At 34.1% G+C, this 21,862-nt stretch overlaps 1 protein-coding gene across 25 annotated transcripts in view; it reads right to left on the minus strand.

Moving 5' to 3' along the window:
- The window catches only part of RIMS2 (regulating synaptic membrane exocytosis 2), a 511,671-nt gene that overhangs the window by 388,319 nt on the left and 101,490 nt on the right, over positions 1-21,862 (minus strand). For 11 of the 25 annotated variants that reach the window (XM_031439442.2, XM_064476910.1, XM_031439446.2 and 8 more), the window contains one exon: positions 13,471-13,482. The exons of the other annotated variants lie outside the window; for them this stretch is intronic. In XM_031439442.2, coding sequence (XP_031295302.1) covers positions 13,471-13,482 — 12 coding nt within the window. The remainder of the gene's footprint in view (positions 1-13,470; positions 13,483-21,862) is intronic. 25 annotated transcript variants of the gene reach the window in all.

Genomic DNA, 21,862 nt, shown 5'->3' on the forward strand with positions numbered 1-21,862 from the left:
AGCTGTGGTAGTATTGATTGTAACAGCTACAATATTTAGGAACACTAAGAATGGAAATGCATCTTTCATTTTTAATGAAAACCACTGGAAAATGATTCAATATACGTATCCTTTTTTATCTTTTCAGAGGTACCTGTGGTATACAATTTGAAAAAGTGGATTTGATTAATACTATTTTTAACATAATATAGAATACTCAAACAAATTTTCATTTCTTATTAATAATTCTAAATTGCCTCTCCTAAGCAAGAATTTGTGGCCATAAAAAATACATAAAAATCCAAACTGCATCCATTTGAAATGAATTCTGGTAGTAGTATTTACTGCAGAGACAAAGTGGGAAGTTTATGGATAAACCAGAAAATAACTTAAGTTTCCTCACATTACCTTTTATTCTTGACATCTTCCAGTCCTTAGAAAGGTCTCAAGCCTAAATGAGGTCCTGCTTTCACTACTAAAGTCAGCCATCTGACATGATGAGGCAGTTATATGTTTGTTTTGTTTTTTAACTGTGTAAGATGACTTTAATCATGTTTGAGTCAAAATAAGGAGGGCAACATTAAACCTCTTTTCCTCACAGCTCCTATAGAGCACAGTAATTTAAGTACATGCGAAGAGAAATTAAATGTTTTCCACAGAGTAAAGAAAGTTATTTCTCTCAGCTTCTTCCCTTCTATTAAGTTTAGAACAGTATTAAGGAAGAGTAACAGTATCTTTTACTAATACAGGAGAACCAACAATCATACACAATCACTACATTAAAAAGGGAAAAAAGGAAAAAAGCTCTTGCCATTCACCATTCATTCACTCTACAGGTACCGACTAAGCACCTAAGACTAATAGCCGTCAGTATATGAAAGTATGGAATAACAGCCATTGTCCATCTGGATTAGTCAGTTATACATTCTAATTGGTTGGTGTCCAGGGCCTGCTGATTGCTAAATAATTTAATATCAACTGTGTAAGTACTTTCTATCTCTTGGTAATTATATTAAATGCTTATGATAAAGAAATTAATAAAATGCAATCTTTGTCTTCAGGAAACCAACAGGCAAGACATACAGATAAATGAATAAATTATAGTACAAGCTGATAAGAAGAGTAATAACAACATGCAGAAGACACTGAGCAAGGACAGATAAAGCCTATTAGGGTTTATGAAGGAAGAAATATCTAGGCTGGATTTGGAAGAATCTGTGTGACTTGGTTAAATAGGCAAAATAGAGAAGGGGACCTAAGATAAAGAAAATAATGTGTAAAAAGGAACAGAAGCATTAAAGAGATCTGTATCTCTTTAAAAAGAGAGAAGGCTTAAACTATTAAAATCATAAGTGATGGTAGGAACATACTACTGAGTCTATACAAATAAAAACGATTATGAGAGTAATATGAACAGCTGTATGTCAACAAATTGGACAATGGGCAAATTCCTAGAAATATACCTAACAAAATGAAGAAATCACAATGAATTAGAAAATCTGAATAGACCTATAACTATTAAGGAGATTGAATCAGCAATCAAAAATATCACAACAAATAAAAGGCCTAGAGCAGATGGCTTCAATGCTGAATTCTATCAAATATTTAAAAAACTAATACTAATTCTTTTCAAACTTTCCCAAAAAAATTAAAGAGGAGGAAATACTTTCTAGCTCTCTTTATAAAGCCAACAGTATCCTGATACCAAAATTACAAGAAAAGAAACCTACAGACCAGTATCTCTTATGAACACTGATGAAGAAATCCTCAACAAAATACTAACAAAGCTAGTTCAGCAGGACCCTAAAAGGATTATACACTATAATTAAGTGGGGTTTATTCATGGAATGTAAGGATGGTTCACCATGTGAAAATCAATCAATACACCATGTTAGCAGAATGAAGGAAAAAAAAAACACATGATCATCTCAATTGATGCAGAAAAAGTATTTGACAAAATGCTGACACCCTTTCATGATAAAAAAAAAAAACACTCAGCAAAGAAGGAATAGAAGGGAATTACCTCAACATAATAAAAGCCATATGTGAAAAATCCATAGTGAACATAATACTCAATAGTGAAAGACTGAAAGCTTTTCCTCTATCAGGAACAAGGCAAGTAATGTTCACTTTCATTACTTCTATTCAACACTGTACTGGAAGTTCTATCCAGAGTAGTTAGGCAAGAAAGAGAAATAAAAAGCAACCAAATTGGAAAGGAAAAAGTAAAGTTATCTCTGTTCATTGATATGATCTTTTATGTAGAAAACCCTAAAGATTACACCAAAAAACTGAGAACTAATAAATGGTTTCAGCAAAGTAGCAGGATACAAAGTCAACACACAAAAATCAGTTGCATTTCTATGCACGAACAATGAATAATGAACAAAAACAATTTCATTTATAATATTTTTATTCAAAAAATATTTTGTTATTAGGAATTAACTTAACCAATGATGTGAAAGACTCATACAATGAAAACTACAAAACGTTGTTGAAAGAAATTAAAGAAGACAAATAAATGGAACACATCCCATATTCATGTATTGGAAGAATTAATATTATTAAGATGTCAAACTTCAAAAACAGAAGAAGAAAGAACACTTCCTAGCTCACTCTTTAAGGCCACCAATACCATAATGCCAAAGCCAGACAAAGAAAACTATAGATAAACAACCTAATACTACCCAAAGAGATCTACAGAGTCAGTGCAATTCCTAATAAAATCTTGACGACATTTTTTGCAGAAATACAAAAACCCTTATAAAAATTCATATGAAGTCTCATAGGATTCTGACCAGCCAGAACAATCTTGAAAAAGAACTAAAATGGAAGACTCGTACTTCCTGATTTCAGAAATCACCACAAAGCACAGTAGTCAAACAGTATGGGCACAAAGACAGACACAGACCAATGGCATAGCATAGAGAGCCCAAATAAGCCCTCACTTATACAGTCAAATGATATTTGACAAGGGTGCCAAGACCATTCCATGGTGAAAGGACAGTCTTTTTAAAAAAAAAAGGGGGTTGAGAAAACTGGATATCCACATGCAAAAGGAGGGAAGTTGGACACTTATTTAACACCACATGCAAAAATTAACCTAAATCAATCAAAAGCTAAATGTTAAGACCTAAAACTATAAACTTCTTAGAAGATAACATAGGGCAAAAGCTGCACAACATTGGATTTGGCAATGATTCTTGGCTATGACATCAAAACATAAGCTATGAAAGAAAAAAAGGACAAATGGGACTTTATGAAAATTTTTAATTTTGTCCATCAAACGACACTAATAACAGTTAAAAAGAGAACCCACAGAATGGAAGAAAATGTTCACAAATCAATACCTGTTAAGTTATTAACATCCATAATGTAGAGAGAACTCCTAAAACCCAGTGAAAACAACAAAAAAAACCCAATTCAAAAATGGGCTAAGGACTTGAATAGACATTTCTCCAAAGAAGAAACACAAATGTCCAATGAAAACATGCTCAACTTCACTAATCATTAGGGAAATACAAATCAAAATTACTGTGTGATACCACTTCACATCCATTAGGATGGCTACTATTGAAAAAACAGAAAATGACAAGTGTTGACAGGGATGTGGAGAAATTGGAACACTTGTGCACTGTTGGTGGAAATGTAAAATGATACAGTCACTGTGAAAAACAGTACGACAGTTCCTTAAAAAATTAAAAATAGAATTATCACATGACCCAGCAATTCCACTTCTGGGCATATACCCAAAAGAATTGAAATGAAGGCTTTGAAGAGATATGTGTACACCCATGTTCACAGCAGCATTATTCACAATAGCTAAGATGGGAAACACAACCCAAGGGCCATTCAACAAATGAGTGGATAAGCAAAATGTGGTATATTCATACAAGGGAATATTATTCAGCCTTTAGAAGTTAGGAAATTCTGACACATGTTATGACATGGAGGAACTCTGATGACATTACACTAAGTGAAATAAGCCAGTTTCAAAAAGAAAAACAAATACTGTATGATTCCACTTATATGAGGTAATAGAGTAGTCAAAATCAAAGAGACAGAAAGTAGAATTGTGGTTGCCAAGGGCTGGAGGAGAACAGGAAATGGGGGAGTTACTGTCTGATGGATCCAAGGTTACAGTTTTACAAAGTAAAAAGAGTTACAGAGATGAATGATGCTGATGGTTGTGCAAAATTATGAATGTATTTAATACTATGAACTATACTCTTAAGATGGTAAATTTTGTGTATTTTGCCACAATAAAAAATTATTGTTTAAAAACAGGGACAGAATGGGGAAAAAATTCTGTTGATAAATGGTCTCATACACCATGGTAACTAAATCCCAGTAGGAATGCTTAGCTTTGTCTTTACCCTGTCCTCTCCCCAAATCAAACATATTTAATCAAGTCAGTGATTCTTGGATTTCCATGGACTCTATCTGGCTCTTGCATGGGTTACTTTCTGTTCATTCCCAGTGAACATTATCTACTTTTTAATTTGCCATGTCTCTGTTTTTTAACCATCACAATAAATTCTAATACTATGCCATTAGGTTAACACTAGTCTCACTTGGTGCCATCTTCAACTAAATAAGCAGACCCTCAATTCCAAGAAGCACAATGTGCTGGCATTTTTTAAAGGCACACAAAAACAACTCAGCCAATTCTCTTATGATAAACACCTAAAAATAAATTCTGGACAAAAAGTTAAGCCAGCTACCAAGCACATCCTCCCTGGCAGACACAAGTCCCTGAGGAATCACTACCTATTCACTGAAAGCCCAGTTCAGTTACTCAGTGGATGTCTAGAGCTAATGCAGAGCTATTCTTAGAGATTAAATTTGGTCAGCTCCCAGGTTGATTACACTCTGGTGGGCTCTCAGGTAGTCTGGATCCAGAGAGTCTCTTGCATTGAAGGATTGGAGGGTTCCAGACCAGGGCATACCTTTCTCAACTGTGCCCATTTGAATCCAGTTCCACCATCCAATATTAAGAACAACCTTCAAAAGTGTAACAGACCCCAAGATACATGATTATGGAATTTAAAAACCTAATCTGTGATGGACTCTGAGCCAGTAGGCACTCAATTAGGCTTAAGGAAAGTATTATATTTTGTTCCTAGAGACTACCAGTCCCTGGGACATAGATAAAGAAAACCCTTGGAATGGCACTGAGGAGTGAGATACACATAATAAAGTGATGACTGTCACAATGTCTAACTGAACTGTTCACTTTTATTTTCTAATTTTTCTTAATACCAAGTGACTGAACCAAAAATTGGAAAACTGATGTTAATAGAAGAAAAATCACCTAGCCTGATGCAGCTAGTTTTATCTAAGCTCACTTGATATGCTTAACCAAAAATCTTGAAATTTTAAATAATATTGGAGCTTAAATCAAAGTAACTGAAATTTAAAATTTCTCCATTTCACTGGTTTTCTCATGCTGTTATTTCTTAAAAGTAATAAAATAATTAGCTCATTTTATGTCTTTTTTATGATTTCATCTGCTCGTTTTTGGTTGGGGACAGGGAAAATTTACTGATATCAGGAAATACCTATTTCAGTCAATCACTTAATTATTCATATATTCACAATTTTTTAATATCTCCTACTATGTACCAAGCCCTGTGCTACTTACTAGAGATACAGTGATAAAGAAGACAGACAAGTTCTTTTCTTGTAGAGTTTACAGTGTAGTGGGGGAGACAGACAATAAACAAGTAAACAAACATACAAACAAGATAACCATACCTGTGTGCTATAGAGACAATTAATGGAGTGATATGATAGAAAGTAGTGTTGAATGAGAGTAACACCCTACAAACGGTAGTTCAGAGAAGGCCCCTCTGAAGTGGTAACAGGAGAACTGACACCAAAGATGAGAATGAGCCCTCCATGTGAAAGGCTGGTGAAATGCATTCCAAGTAGAAGAAACAACATATGTAAATGCCTACAGGTAGGAAAGGGCTCAGTGGCTTCAGGAACAGAAGTAACTGGAGTAAAAAGCAAAGAGGGGGAAAACAGTATGAGATGATGTTAAAGAAACAGCCAGGAGCCAGATTCATGTATCACCTTCCCTGTATGCCCCAGAAAGAAATTGTGTGAGAAAGCACTTAAGGGATTTAAGCAGAAAAATGACAAAAGCTGGCTGCATTTTGAAAAAGATCACCCTAGAAGATACATGGAGACTGGGCTGGAGAAAGGAAGCAGAGAGCCTAATAAGGAAGCTACTGCAGGAGTCCAAGTGAGAGGTAATAGTGGCTTAGAGCAAAATGATGGCAACAGAAATGGAACGACATGTTCTAGAGGGAGAAGCTAACAGAACTTGGTGATAAATTCAATTTGATGAGTAAGAAAAAAGAAAGACTAAAGATTATGTCTAGGTTTTTGGTTCAAGGAACAGACTATCCAATGGTGGTGTTTTGAGGGTATTTGCTAAGTCTGAGATGCCTATTGTATATTGAAGAGATGTCAAGTAGGGAGTTGGATAAATGACTCTAGAATGCAGGTCAGGACTAGAAAATACATTTAGAAAACATTAGTTATAATGAGCTGAATATCTGTGTCTCCCCAAAATTCGTACGTTGAAATCCATGAAGTGATGGTGTTAGGAGATGAGATCTTTGGGAGGTAACTAAATCTTGAGGGCAGAGCCCTCAGGAATGGGGTTAATGCCCTTGTAAAGAGGCCCCAGAGAGACATCTCACCTCTCCCACTATGTGGGATACAGTGAGAAGACGCCAGCTATGGACCAGACAATGAGCCCTCATCAGACATAGAATCTGCCAGCGCCTTGATCTTGAACTTCCCAGCCTCCAGAACTGTGAAAAATTAATTTCTGTAGTTTATAAGCTACCTAGTCTATGGTATTGTTATAGCAACCTGGATAGACTAAGACGTTTATATAGATATTTAAAGCCATTGGGGTATCCTCTGTTTCACTCTCTTCACCTTGAATTTGGTTTACATTCAGTTGATCCTGTAAGTAAAATGGAGGGGTGGTCTAAGGAAAAAAATCCTAATAATTCATAACACTTTCCTGTTCACAAAGGCCATAAAATTCTATTCTAGCTAAATATCATTGCTAGTATAAAATAAAGAAAAAGAAAAAGAAAAAAACCTTCATAGTTTTTTTGAGGGATAAAAGTCAATTTGAGGCCACAGTATTAAGCTTTAAGAATCCACTAAGCTCTCCCAAAAATATACCAAAATGTTGTTTCCACATAAAAACCAATTCCCAAATTAAAATCAATCAAGAACTAAAATTGAGCCAAACGTCATGTGACTCTAAAGAAAAATAGGTTTCTCAGATTCATTCCAGCCAATTCATAGTTATGCATAAAAAGTCAAAATTAACCCAAAGTAAGGGCTAAAAGAAATCAAAGCCCCATTCTCTTCAATGCAAGGATATACTTTTGTGTTTCACTACATTGTTAAAGAACTTGGGTAAGTCACTTCTCTAGATGAATAGACTCACAACAGGCATCATTTCAAAGCCAGGTCTGTTCTGGCCAGGTCTGTTCAAGCTAGTGACAAAATGCAATAAGCTACTTGTTTTAGACTGTTCGCCTCTTAAATGTGGCTTGATGAGCAGTAAGTCTTTGATGTTAAAAAAATGATATTATGCATTGTTTTGTAGAATTCCATCTTGACTACAATATAATAGTAAAACTCTGAAAATGCTCTAATCACCACAAGGAATACAAGTCAAAACTCATATTAAAACAAGTACAATGGAACTTTAAAATTATATGAAAATTATTCTGCCTAGACTATAATGTATTTTTAAAAACACAAATTATTTTAAATACAAAGCTGAGCTCACAAAGTAGGAAAAGCCAAGGTGCCAGAAAAAACTCAATGGGTTTACCAACCAGTGCAGTATGCTCAAAACTGACATTGTGTAGTTTAAATTTTTAATTCTATGCAGGGACAACACAAGGATAAAAAATAATAAAACCCGAGCCTACATAGGCTGAAGATGATGCACAATCCAGGGCACTGATAACTCTGTACCTTCAGTGAAAAGGTAAACTCGAAGTACTTCACCTACTAACAAGGGAAAGCACAAGGAAGTATGTCTCCTCTTACACAATGAACTAACTGAAAATTCTCCCCTTAGAATTCAAAAAATTATCCTGAATTTCACATAGGTTTGTAATTTGCAGCATGATCTAGGAATACACAAACCCAGAAATTACCAAGAAAATTAAGACCAAGACAGAAAGTTTACAAAAACACTTGGAAGAAAATACTTTAAACTGCTTGAGAGATACACTGTCAACGATGGCTGCAAAAGATGCCTGGGGATTGAGGTCCTTTGAAATCACATTCTTCTCCAGTACACATGGAACATTCACCAAGAGAGACCTCATGCTGTCTCAATTAATTCCAAAGGAACAAAAACACAAATATGTTCTCTGATTGCAATGGTATTAAATTAGAAATCAGTAAGATATCTTAAAAAACCTAAATATCTGGAAATAAAGCAACATGTTTTTAAAATAACCTATGATGATTAAGTTAAAAAAAACAGCAAGGAAAACATTTTTTAATATTTAACCTGATGACAAAATGTGGGCACACATATCAAAATGTATGTACTAAAGCAGTTCTTAGTAAGAAATTTACAGTTTTAAATGCCTATATTAGAAAGAACAGTATAAAATTAATAAAGTATGCTTCTAATTTAAGATTCTAGAAATGAAAACAAAATAAACCCGGTAAGTAGAATAAAGGAAATAATGAAGAATAGAACACAACTGAAAAAAGAGTAAACAAAACAAAAATAAACAAGTAAAACCAAAAGTGATTCACCACTGCCATGGCTGATAGTGGAGACAGAGAGAGAAATGATCAATGTCAAGCATGAAAGAGGGACATCTCTATAGATCATATCAAGATTAAGGGTTAACAAGTGAATATAATGAACAGATTAATGGCAATAAATTCAGTAACTTATATAAAATGGACAAATTCCCTCAAAAATGAAACTTAATAAAAACACACAAGAAATAATCTAAATGGCTCCATATATCTTTTAAAAATTGAACACACAACTTGAGAACATCCGCACAGAGCTCTCTATACTCAGCTGGCCTCACCGATGAGTTCTGTCATATGCTAAAGGAAGAAATAATATAAACTCTTTCAGAAAAATTGAGGAGGAATAAAACCATTCACTTTGTGAAGTCATCATAACCTTAAAACCAAAACCAGAAAAGAACATAGAACAGAAAACTACACACCAAAATTCTTCATGAACATAGATGGAGAAATCCTTAACAAAATACTAGCAAATCAAATCCAAATATAGATATATATATTTAAAGAATATTGTATCATAACAAAGTGAATTTTATCCCATGGATGTGCAAGTACTTACAAAAATCAAAGACTTTGATTTACCACATAACAGAATAAAGGAGAACAATCATTTGATGATATCAACAGATGAAGGAAAAAATCCTAAGTAAAGACAAAATCAATATGAAAAATATTTTATCATTTCTTTTCAATGTTCTCCTTGGTCTTTATACGAATTTTACATCAGGTTAAAAAAAAAATCATCTGCCTTTTTATCCCCATACACGAATCCTATCTTAACTACTTCCCCATTAAGTGGTCAAAAATTCTTATAACTAAAATGTCAGAGATTGCCCTTAGAATTGGAGCTGGCCAAAAGGTAGCCAGAGACAAGAGAGTTGGATGGTTTATAGCCCTTAAAGACCATGAAGTAGGAAATTAGTATATCAAGAAACAAACAAACTGAGATAAGTCTGCACCAGAAATGGAAAACATGTTTGCACAGGAGTAGTGGAGGCAGGGGGAAAACTTGAGAGTAATTATACAATTGCAAATTTTAACAAACAACAAAATGACAAGTTACATAGATTATTCTAATTACATAAGTGAATATATTTTTATTCAGATTGTTTTGAAGGTTCTCATTAATGTAATTTAAAAAGAAATAATAGAGAAATGAGGAGGTAAAGTTATTGTTTTCAGGTCATATGGTTTCATACTGTTAAAACACAAAACATCTGACAAACTCTAAAAAACAATATGATTTAGAAAGGTGGCTGTATAAGAGCAATATATTCCTACATAAATATAAGTTTAAAAAAGAACTAAAACATTTCCTTTATAATTCTAAAATAAATTGAGAAATAAGAAACTGCAACCCAACAGATAACCTTTTTGATTCTGAAATGTGATAAATACTACAGGTCATATCTCATCCTTCTATAGCCTTCATTTCAGTAACAATACCATTAATAACATTATTTTTTACAATAAAGCTTAAAAAACTGTCAAAAATGTCTCAAGAGATACTGGTATCTTAAGAGAACTAATTTGTAAAAAGAGAAAGAGGAATTATTTAAATTCTCATTAAAATGGTCTTTATATAAACAAATAGTATTCTCTCTTGACAGTGAAATGAGCATCACTTTGTCCCCAAAACTCTGATTTCACCATAAGCTCTCACTAAACATGAGTAGGTCAAAGTTTATTAAAAGATGAACAGTTAGATATATGTTCTAATTTACAGCAAATAATTCCCATGGAAGTTTATTTTCACACATCCTAAAAAGTCTGAGAAACATCTAAATCATATTTTAAAATATGTTTGTATTTATTAAAAAATTCAACCCCCTTTACTTTGGTTCTATATGAAACAGAATAGATTTATATTTAATTAAATATTCAATATCTAAATATTCAGACTAGTTTACTATTTACAACTTGAAGTAATTTACTATTTGAGCAGATGTGCTAAGTGATCTTGAGTCTTCAAACATTTATAGAGGCAAAAGCAGACAGATCTGGACAATGACCAACATGTACTTCTTTATTCTCCTACTGCATTTCTGAAGAACAACTCTAGATGTTTACATGGTTTCCCTGCTGCATACTGTATCTCCACTGATGTTTCCTTATGCTAATGCTTTTGGCTATTAGCAGCAGAAAATCTGACGACTGGTGCAGAAACAAATTGAGGGTGGGTATTTTTCTCTGATTCAAGAAGAGTGCCCGATAGTGTTGGACGAGTGGCTCAACAATGTCATAACTAATGACTCAAATGAGGCTTTTCCCTCATCTTCACAAATTGCTGGTGAAGCTCAAGACATCACTTTTGCATTAAAAGGTAGTGCCAGCTACATCTTTCTTTTTTTCATGACTTCCTAGAAGCCCTCTTAAGTTTTCTTATTACTCATTTGCTAGAACTGTGTTACACAGCCATTCCCATTTGCAAGGAAAGCTAAACAATTCTGTATTTTTCAAGTCCCTCTGTCAGGAATTGCAAGAGAGAAGAAAGCTGAAAATGTCTGTTAGGATAGTGATTGAACAGGGTCTGGAACAGTCTACTCTCAGCTACTACATTTCCATATACATATTTTACATTCCCCCCTCCCTAAGGGACATAATCCCCAACACTCATTTAGTTATAAAATCTAGCTCTGAATCTAGGATCTGTGAGGTAGAGTAAATCTTTCCATCATGGTCAAGTGTAGATTACTGTAAACTACTAACCTATACAATTAAAGACAAGTTATCTGTTCCCAACACACCCAATACAAAATGATACCACTGTAACAAAAACTCTCATTCAAAAACAGGAGGAATGAGAAACATACCAAGGCCAATTGTCCATAGCACATGGCAATCCCTACATGAACTACACCTTAATTTCCTTGCTTAGTCTACCTGGCAGTCCCTGATTCAGCTACCTAGGAGGTTCTTCCTTGACTGCTGTCATTCATATTCCCTAATTCGGCCCTTTGAGAGGATGTCCCTTGTCCATTATCCTCCCTGGCTGTAAGTGAGGCATTGACAGTGTACCTTCTTGTGTTCTGTACAGTTTTATCTCCACTGATAGTATACACATCATACTCTACGATGAGAGCCTTAGAGGTTGAATAGTCATAGAATGTTTGCTTGGGCTTTCTTTAGCCACTAGCCATGTATGGCTATTTAAATTTAATTAAAATTTAACAAAATTGAAAATTGAATTCAATTCAATTCCTCAGTCACACTGGCTACATTTCAAGTGTTCAGTAGCTACCTATGCTTAGAGCTTACTGCATCACACGGTGAAGATACAACACATTTTCATCATTGGGAAAAGTTCTATTGAACAGCCTTGCATAAAGAGTATCATTAAAAGGCCTGTTAAATTTTAACTGCAATGTTCAAAATCCATGTAAAATTAGTACCACTTTATCTATTACCAACCCATGGCTTAAATTATAGACTGTTACATTATGAAACCATGCCACTACATGAAAGACACTTCTACACCTGAGCTATCACTAAATGTCTCATTGCTGGGATAGGTGTCAGAAGTCATTATGAAAACTACAAACAATAATCAAACCATTAAGCCTCCTGTATTAACTCCTAACACAAAAGTAGCACTAGAGATTCTAAAAGGCTTTGAATTGCCTAAACTGTACCACCTGAGAGTCAGCTAAGAAGGCTGGCTGGTAGAAATCTAGTAGGTTTTCTAGACAACCTACTCTAGGCTGAGGACGATGCATACAGTCTAGGGAGGCAGAGTACCTTCTCTTCTGCTCAGAGATTTCATTCTAAACCCACATCAATATTTGCCAAAGCCTACATTATCTCCAACCTAGTAACTGAAGACTGAAAAGAATGAAAAGGCTCCAACTGACATAAAAGAAGGCACTGTTTTAGAAGATCTCAGCTAAAGGATGTTCTCTTTGGATGCATGTGCCAATTTGAATTTGGAAAGCTTTCCAAAGACCTAGAGTTTTAGTCTAATTCATCAAAAAGAATCAGAATAGAAAGATTTCATCTGTGTTTGCAGGAAGTCACCAGGCTCCAGAGGAGATCCAAATTCAAATCAGACTTCTAAAGGCAGACGTTAGCAGATTATTATAATCTAGCATATAGTTGAATTGTATATTCCTGAGTATTTTTAAATTATAATTATATCTAATATGCAACACAAGGATATAAGAAAGGCATTTTACCAATCTCTAAAACATACTAAGAAAAATTAAAATGTATTAAATACTTAAATCAACTGTAAATATATACTTGAGAAAATCCATGTTCAATGTTATTGTGACTCATTATTACAAAAATTGAATCTTTATACTAACCCAGAAACCTATTTTAAAAACTCTGAACAGTATAGTGATGAGGGAACATAGTAAGATTAAAGGAATTCTTATCACAATGAGGAATGCTATAAGATCTCCTTTTAAAAAATACTAAATTCTAAAAAGGCAAGCCTCTTTAAGAATCAAATTTTCATCTATAATATAATAAAATGTAAATGTTTATCTGTAAATTCAGATAGCATGCTTAAAATATATATTAATGTTTAGCAATTATCATGCACTACAACTGTAACAAAACATTTAAAAGTATGTAAATTAAATACAACTACAAAATTAAAGTTAGCAATAATAACAATAAGAAAAAAATAATATTAGACAGAAAAAAGACTCTAACCACTTTGTCCTCCTGGTGTGAATATCCACGAAAGCAAGTTAGAAAGGACAGAAAAGACAAAACAAAAAAGAAATAATTAATTCCATTCTTAAAACAAGTAAGACTTTTTAAGAGTTCGTTAGTAAAATTAAAGTTCTGAAAAACTCTAAATTACATTTTGACTGAAATATAACTATTTTAAAAGGAAAAATTTTCCATACATTTCTAGCAAGAGCATGCTATATACTAGAATATATTAAAATAAGCAGAATAATTCTATAAAAGCAAGTAAATATCCAAAATCAGAAAAAGGAGAATGCTTTTTCCACAAATGAAATCCTACTTAAACACTCATATTAGCTCAAACAGAGAAACTGAAAAATGTTAAGGGGAAAAGTTTTATGTGCAAAGACAATAAAACACAGCATCACTGTTTATGTTTAATTTCAACATATACTATTAAAAACAGACAAATGTAATTTTATATGAATTATGTATATTGCTTCTAAAAGTTTTTTGTCCCATTAACTTAGAAGTCTTCTAAACTTTAAAAAGAAAAAAATAAGTAGAAAAGATCATTAACGATAAAATATTATTGATTACAATTGTTAACTGGGGTCATAGTTTCCCAATATTACAAATGTTGAAAATAAAATAACACATAAATACAAGATTTGGTCAAGAGAACATATTTTTATATGCTAAAGTTAAAAATTACTGCATTTTTCTTTACTCAAGTATAAAATAATAATAATATTAAATAATATTATACTATAATAATAATGATCTAATGTATTAGAGGAACTTATATAAAGTAAAAATTAATTTTTGGCATACTGTTTCTCCGAAATGAGTGGCAGTATATGACACTTATGACTAAGAGAAGGACTTTGCAATTAGACAGACCTATCTTAAAATTCCACCTTTTAAAAATTACATTTCTAGCTGTATATCTTATGCAATTTTCTTAAGCCTTTACTTCCTTATCTGCAAAATAGGAGATTAATATTTAATTTATAGGGTTTTCTGAGAATTAAATAAAATAACATGAAAAGATCTCCATATAGTGCCTGACCCACAGTTCTGTATCTGATATTCCAGGTGATTCAAATAGGATATTGTGTAGAAGGGATAGGATTGCATCTTTTACATTACTATGTTCTTAATTGATTCATTTGTTACAAATGTTAAGACTAAAGATCATATAAAAGCTATTGTACACAGTCAAGGGCAACTACTGCCAACTACTTAGTCCAACAAAAACAATTTATAGAGCACTTATTATATATGTATCTGCCACTATACTAGATTTCCGAGACATAAAAAATGAGTAAGACAGTTTCTGCCATCAAGGAACTAAACGTATTGAGAGGGAAATGAAAAATCACTGTGGAACAGAGAGACGTTCTCAAAGCAAAAGGATAAAAAAGCATTATGGAAATAAAAATGATTGAGGAGATAGCAGGACTTGGAAAAAGAAAGATTAAGAGAAAGTTTCTGAGATGTAAGCGGGTCTTGAAAGCAATAAAGAGAATATTGACAAGACCAGTAAGGGAGAACATCTTATGCAAAGAACATGGAATATGCAAAAAGCACAAAAGCACAAACAAGCCTGGCATATTTGGAATACGAGTAGCTGGGAAGGACTAGATTATAACCTACACGTTTAAACTAAAGTCTCCATGGTTGGCTATACCAGTATCTGGCAAAAGCTTAGAAGCCTAGTAGTTTCACAGGATAACTCATTTCGCAGAAGTAAGAAAAGAAAGAAAATGAAGTCACAACTGATGAATTTGTTAACAGTTAATCCCTCCTAACAGATAAAACAAGTTCAATTTTAGCTATGACACATATGTGAAGAACTTAGCTATAACATAGACATAAAATATTACTCTGCCATCATATCTTTACTATCTCCATAGGAATAAAAATAAACACAAAATCCACCATATGATTTATAAATAAGGCATAATGTTATTTGCTACCATTTAGGAAGTGTTTACTTTGCTACAATGTACAGACTGATTGGAAGATATAAGTGTGGAAGCCAAGAGAACAATTTGGAAGTCGCTGGCAATATTTTGGGTAAGAAGCAAATGTGAGAGTGGTATGAACTACAGTCATAGCAAGAGGAAAGGAGGGAAGCAGACTGATTCAGGAGAAGTAAGGCCCCTTAAGATCTGATTGAATGAGAGGAAGAAGCAGAAAAGAAGTCCCAGAATCTGGCTTGAGCAAGTGAAGGGGTAAGAAGACAATGTCTTGAAAGAAAAAAAAACACATGAGAAGAAGATTTGGGGGGAAAAATGAATTCAGGTATAGACAAAATGAATCTGAGGTGCCTATTATACATCCAAGAAGAGATTTTCAATAGGCAGCTATACAGGTGGATCTGATGCTCAAAAGAATAATCCAGCTAGTGAAGTCATACCTGGAAATCATCACCATACATACAGTATTTGAAGCTATAGGAGTGAATAAAATCTCCCAAGGAAATTGTTAAAGGAAAAAGGAAAAATGAGGATGATGACCCCTAAAAATGCTCCTTCTCTTTGAACTAACAAGCTTCCAAAGAAAAGAAGTTCAAAACAAAAGGACTAGCAGTATCTTCTAATCAGATTTTAGTAATACAATTAAGTGAGAAGTTTCACAGTATTTGTCAAAACTGAGTTTAATCTCATCAATAACCAAGCTGGAATTGAGTTGCTTGAAAAACAAAGGTAATATATAAATATAAAACATCATCAAGGACCTTACGACAAATATTGATTAAAACCGCATGTGAAATATAAAAAAATAACCTGCTATGGAGGAACAGTTTAATTTTAACCATATGGAGAATTTGGATTTTAAAACGATTAAAAGTGAATCTTCAACTGGATCATTTGGATGTTTACTTCAGCTTTACACTTAGTCTGTATTTAAACAAAGAAAGACTAAATGGTCAATTCAAAGACTGAAGATTAAAACTACGTTACATTTTTTACATACATACTCATTATGGCAGACTCAGTTTAGGTATGCAATAAGGAATATACTAACCCAATATACAAACATGATATTCTAATTGAATAAGAAAACATATGTGAAAGCATCTCACTTGGTATCTGACATATTTAAGAGCATAAAAATTTTATTGCAAAACATTTTTATAGCACTCAGTGTGTGCCAGTCATATGTCTAAGTGCTTCACAAATATTAACTGATTTTATCTTCACAACAGCCTTGTAAGGTAGGTATTATTATTGTTTCTATTCACAGATGAAGAAACCGAGGCAGAGAGATGAAGCATCATCTAGACAGTCATACAACTGGTAAGTGATAAAGCTGGGGTTCAAGCTTAGTCTCTCTTCCGGACTTGTGCTGAAGCCACCATACAGTGCTGCCTCTATATAATGCCAGTGTCCTCCGCTGGCTTTATATCTCTTTTCCATAATTTAACAGGTCAAGTAATGATTTTAGGTCATAATTACTAGACTTGAAAACTCTAATAGTAACTTGGGGTATTTCCGAAAGTATTTATTAAAATTTTAATATTTCAAGTGTTTTTAAAATTTCCTTCAAATAGTTATTTAAAAAAATTACTGTATTTTACATTCTAAAATAATTTTATACTTACCATTTTTTCCCTCATAATCAGCTCTCCCTATGGCCATCCTTATCACTTCTGCTGACAACCAATCACAATGCCTCTGCTCAAGATCAATGTATTTTAAGTATTAATCTACCTTCTCACTATCACTTATATCATTGATTCTATTGTTCTCTCTCCTCTCTGATATTTTCTCTTGATAGTCATAGCACCATTTCAGACCAAATATGGCAATTTCATCTGCCAACAACTATCCTTCATGCAAGTTTCCACTAGTTCCCCAGTCACCTAAGAAAATAATGTCAGTTCCCCTCAGATTCCTTCTCCAGATATGCAGTCTTTGTCCTGCTACTTCCTCCTCTCTAGTGCAAAAAAGATACATCCCTCTCTATATATCAATGCTGTATGCGCTCCATAGCTTAACTGCCATCACCTGTCTCTCTCTTCCTGCCTACCTTCTATAGTGAGTCCAAAACCAACTTCTCTTTCACACCACTGCAGTATTACTCCATCTTTTTTCTGAAGCCTGGACTCTTTTTTTCAAGAATTGCAACAATTACATGCTGCCTATACAGTTTATCTTTTTACTCATCCACAGAAGTTTGAACTGCCATCTTCAAGAAACATTATCACAGTGGTGAGCTGCAGCAAGGAGCTGGATCAAGACAATGCTTATCCCAAAATAACATGCCCGTAAGTACACCAAGTTTCTTTCTTTCATTTATTCACTCAACAAGTATTTATACTGACCTATTATGTGCCAAACACAAAGAAACCTACAGTAAACACGAGGAGTTAGACAAGTGTAATCGATTAACAATAAAATGTTATGAGTAATAGAAGTCTGTAGGGTTCACTGAGGCACAAAAAAGTGAGTGGTTAATTCACATGGGGTACCCAAAGAGGATATCATGCAGATGATGCTTAAATCCAGAAAAATTAGTAAGTGTTCATCAAGTGGGTAAGGGTTGCGGGTGGAGGTGGGGACTAGTGGGAAGCAGAGATATATTTCAGATTACAGTAGTAGGGTAGGCAAAAGCAAAAGACATAAAAGGCAGTGATAATTTAAGAGAAGTACAAGTGTAGTCAGCCCTCTGTATTCATGATTTCTGTACCCTTGGATTCAACCAACCATGGACGGAAAAGATTTGGGGGGAAAAAAAGCTCTGATGGAAGGAATTTTCACATATTGAAGTATGGGTAAGTCATTCTGGCTTATACATAACTTGGCTTGAACTTTATGCCAACTATAACAGCCTATCTTATGACCTGTCAAACATGCATTGTACATCTGCTTTAGCCATTAAAGAAAAGAGTATATTTAAAAATCACAATGGAGTAACTGTGGTTCAGGCATTTAAAATGGAATTGGGTGACTATTGTGGATGTGGCTTCAGACAATTTCATAGATCACTGTGAACCTGAATTTTCTGAACTGTTTCAAACTCAAGGACAACACCAGCCATTCTCAAAACAATATCTTTCAGCAGCTGCCAGCTTCAACCTTACGGTCTCAAGGTCTCCCCCTGCAACTATGTAACCACTTCAGACTCCAATCAATCCTTGCTTGATAAGCACCCTTAGTTTGTCAGCTCCAATTCTAATTCTTGACAAATAACTTACATAACTTTGCAGTTTTTGCCTATGTAAGCCTTCCCCATTTTTTTAGTCTGGCCAAACACAATTCAAGTCATTCTTCAATATGTGTCTCCCAGGCTATAGTCCTCAGTTTGGCTCAAATAAAAGTCTTTTCTATTCCTACTACAGATTGTTTATTGATTATTTGTGTCAACAGTTCCAAAAAGCAAAACTTGAATTTGCCACATTGGGGACTATTCACATAGTATTTACAATGTATTTACAACTATTTACATAGCATTTATATATTGTATTAGGAATTACAAGTAATCTAAAGATGATTTAAAGTATATGCGAGGATGTGCATAAGTTATATGCAAATACTATGCCATTTTACGTAAGGAACTTGTGTATCCTTATATTTTAGTATCCTTTGCGGGGAGGGGGGTCCCTAGAACGAATCCCCAAAGCACACTGGACACCAAGGGAAGACTATGGTGTAATTTAGTTGGGGCATACAGAATGGAGTGAAGCTTATGCCTTGAGTTAGGCAGGAAATAATCCACAGGGAACTCTTTATGGCATCAGTGACTTCACTCAAGAGATGAGGAGTCCTTAAACAGTTTTTAGGCAGAAAGTAAAATAATTAGATTTGTGTCTTACAAATATCAGTATAGCAGCATGTCAAGGATATGTCTGAGGATCCAGAGAGAAGCAGAGAGACCAGTTAGGAAACTAACACTAGTCCAAGTGATGGAGGATGAGAGCTAAATAAGACAGCAGTTAGTAGTTCACATAGACAGAGAGGAAATGATAAAGTATAAAAATTGTAGGGAAAGTGTGATGAAGGGCAGAAACCTGAGATGATTCCTGGCTTTCTAGTTTAGGTGACAGAATAGGTAGTGGTCTTATTCAAAAAGCTAAAAACTACAGAAGTATATCTGGGTCTTTTTTCCAAAACCAGAAAATACATAGTCTGTTGGCCTAAGTGAGATTCAATGGTATTGAATAAAGAGAGTTAAAAAGACAAGACTTCAAAAGAAAAATCTTACATTCCTTTTTTTAACTGAGTCATTTATTCATTTACTTAGAGAAACAAAAACCGCATATATTTGTATATACAATTTGATCAGTCTGACATCTGCCTATATCCATGAAACCAACACCATTCTCAAGGTAACAGACATATCTGTCACCTCCAAAGTTTTCCTTAAGTCCCCTTTTGTCCTATTCTTTTCATGAACTAGAATTATTTTTAACTTAAACTGTTTCAGGTGGGAGTTCATTCATTTTTTTTGCTTAAGTTTGAAGTTAAGTATTTTTGTTGGGGATGCTTAAAAACAAAGTTGATTTATTGGGCATTCCATTTTAAAAGGGTAAAGAAATAGAAATTCATGACTATGTCTACCCTTCCTCTCACATCTTACCTGCAATTCCATTTCCTTTGTGCTCCCCTATCTAGTGTCCATTTTACCATCCTGCAGTTTTGGTGCTATCCTGAATTCCTTACTTAATAAATTCTATACAGTTTCCTATTTTGATTAGAATTCAGTGCAGATGCTATTATTAATCTTCCCCATACATGCTACGTAAAATCTATGTGACCTGACGCTCATCTTATCTACTGATAAAGAGTTCATTTTATCTATTACTGAGGACATTAGACACTGAGCAGTATCCTTGCAACCAAGAGGTAAGGAAGTGAACAGATACAGAGACAGCTTTCAAATGCATATATGCCAGCAACCACGCATACCATGCACCTGTATATATCAGCAGTCTACAAATGTTTTTTCTCTTCTCTCAAGTGAATCTCTTAAACCATGTACTCCTCACACATTTTTATTAATATGGGGGGGTGGTAAATTTGGTTTGTTTGTTTGTTTTTAATGGGGGAACTGAGGATTAAACCCAGGATTTCCATACTAAGCACACACTCTACCACTGAACTATACCCTCCCCCCACCTCACACGTTTTTAAGACAGCACTCACATTTTAAGTTTAAATAGAAAGGACACATTTTCAGATACACTGTGTATTGCAGGTGTGCTTTAATTATATTTTTACCAAGTCTTGGAGCTGCAGATTTACCTTATTCAGTATATGGAAAATGTCTACTACACAACCTATTTGGCAAACCAGTCCACACTGTCAAACCATCATAAATCTAACTTTATATCAAAAAAAGTCCAACTTCATTTTCGAATTCATATAAATGTGTTATTATGAGTCACCATGAAAACTATCTCAAAATTCTAATTCTAAAAAAGAGATGAGAAATGTTTATTTTTAAAAAAAGAAAAAACCAGAAATTTCTAGAAAACACAAATCTGTAAGAAAGGGAATGAAGGGAATGGATCAGTGATTGCCTGGGGCTGAGGTCTGAAGTGAGGATTGATAGCAAATGGACACAAAAGGAGTGTTTTGGATGATAGAAATGTTCTGAAAATTGGACTGGGTGATGTTTGTGCAACTGTATAAATTTATTAAAAATCATTGAACTATAATAAATAAACAAACAAACAAGCAAGCAAATAAATAAATAAAAAGATATGAGGCACCAGGGCCTTTCCATGAGTCTGTTGCCCGAATGCAGTAAGGTGTTTCCTTGTTCCACATTTCTTGTAAAACTTCTCACTGCTTTGCCCTCAGGAAACTTTCCCTAAGGCCAACACATTCCGCAACTGTCCCTTTGTTAGGTGCCCCAAAGATTTTTACATCCCAAGGCAATATATTATATAAAGAATAGATTCAGATGAGGTAGGTTTGAAGAGCATGCTTTTCTTTTGAAGAATAGAAGGCACTCACTTCTAAAAGTGAATTGTAAAGAAAAATTCACGAAACAGATAAGTGCTCTCAGGTAGATCAATTTTAAGAAAAAAGTAAAGACTACATATGGAAACCTATGCCTTTGAAGTTATTCACCCTAGTCTACTCTCCAGAAAACCTTCCTTCCACAGCGGGGTACAGTTTTGAGATCACTGCCATATACCTCAGAGTACAAAAAGCCTATGGAGTCATGCAGTGATCCTTAAAGAGAAACAAAACAACTCCAAACTGGTAGCTACAACAGGTATTTGTAAACTTACATGCTCTTCTAAGTAATATTACCCACAGTGAATTAAGCTACACAAGTGTTGGGAGTAGGAGCTGAACCAGATGAAAACTAAATACAAGATACAATATAGAGAGGGAGTGAGTTCATGTGAACTTTGGTGAAAAAGCCTTCCTTTATGTTTAGTTTG

The sequence above is a fragment of the Camelus dromedarius genome, chromosome 20 (genome assembly GCF_036321535.1).
Source record: "Camelus dromedarius isolate mCamDro1 chromosome 20, mCamDro1.pat, whole genome shotgun sequence".
NCBI lineage: Eukaryota > Metazoa > Chordata > Mammalia > Artiodactyla > Camelidae > Camelus > Camelus dromedarius.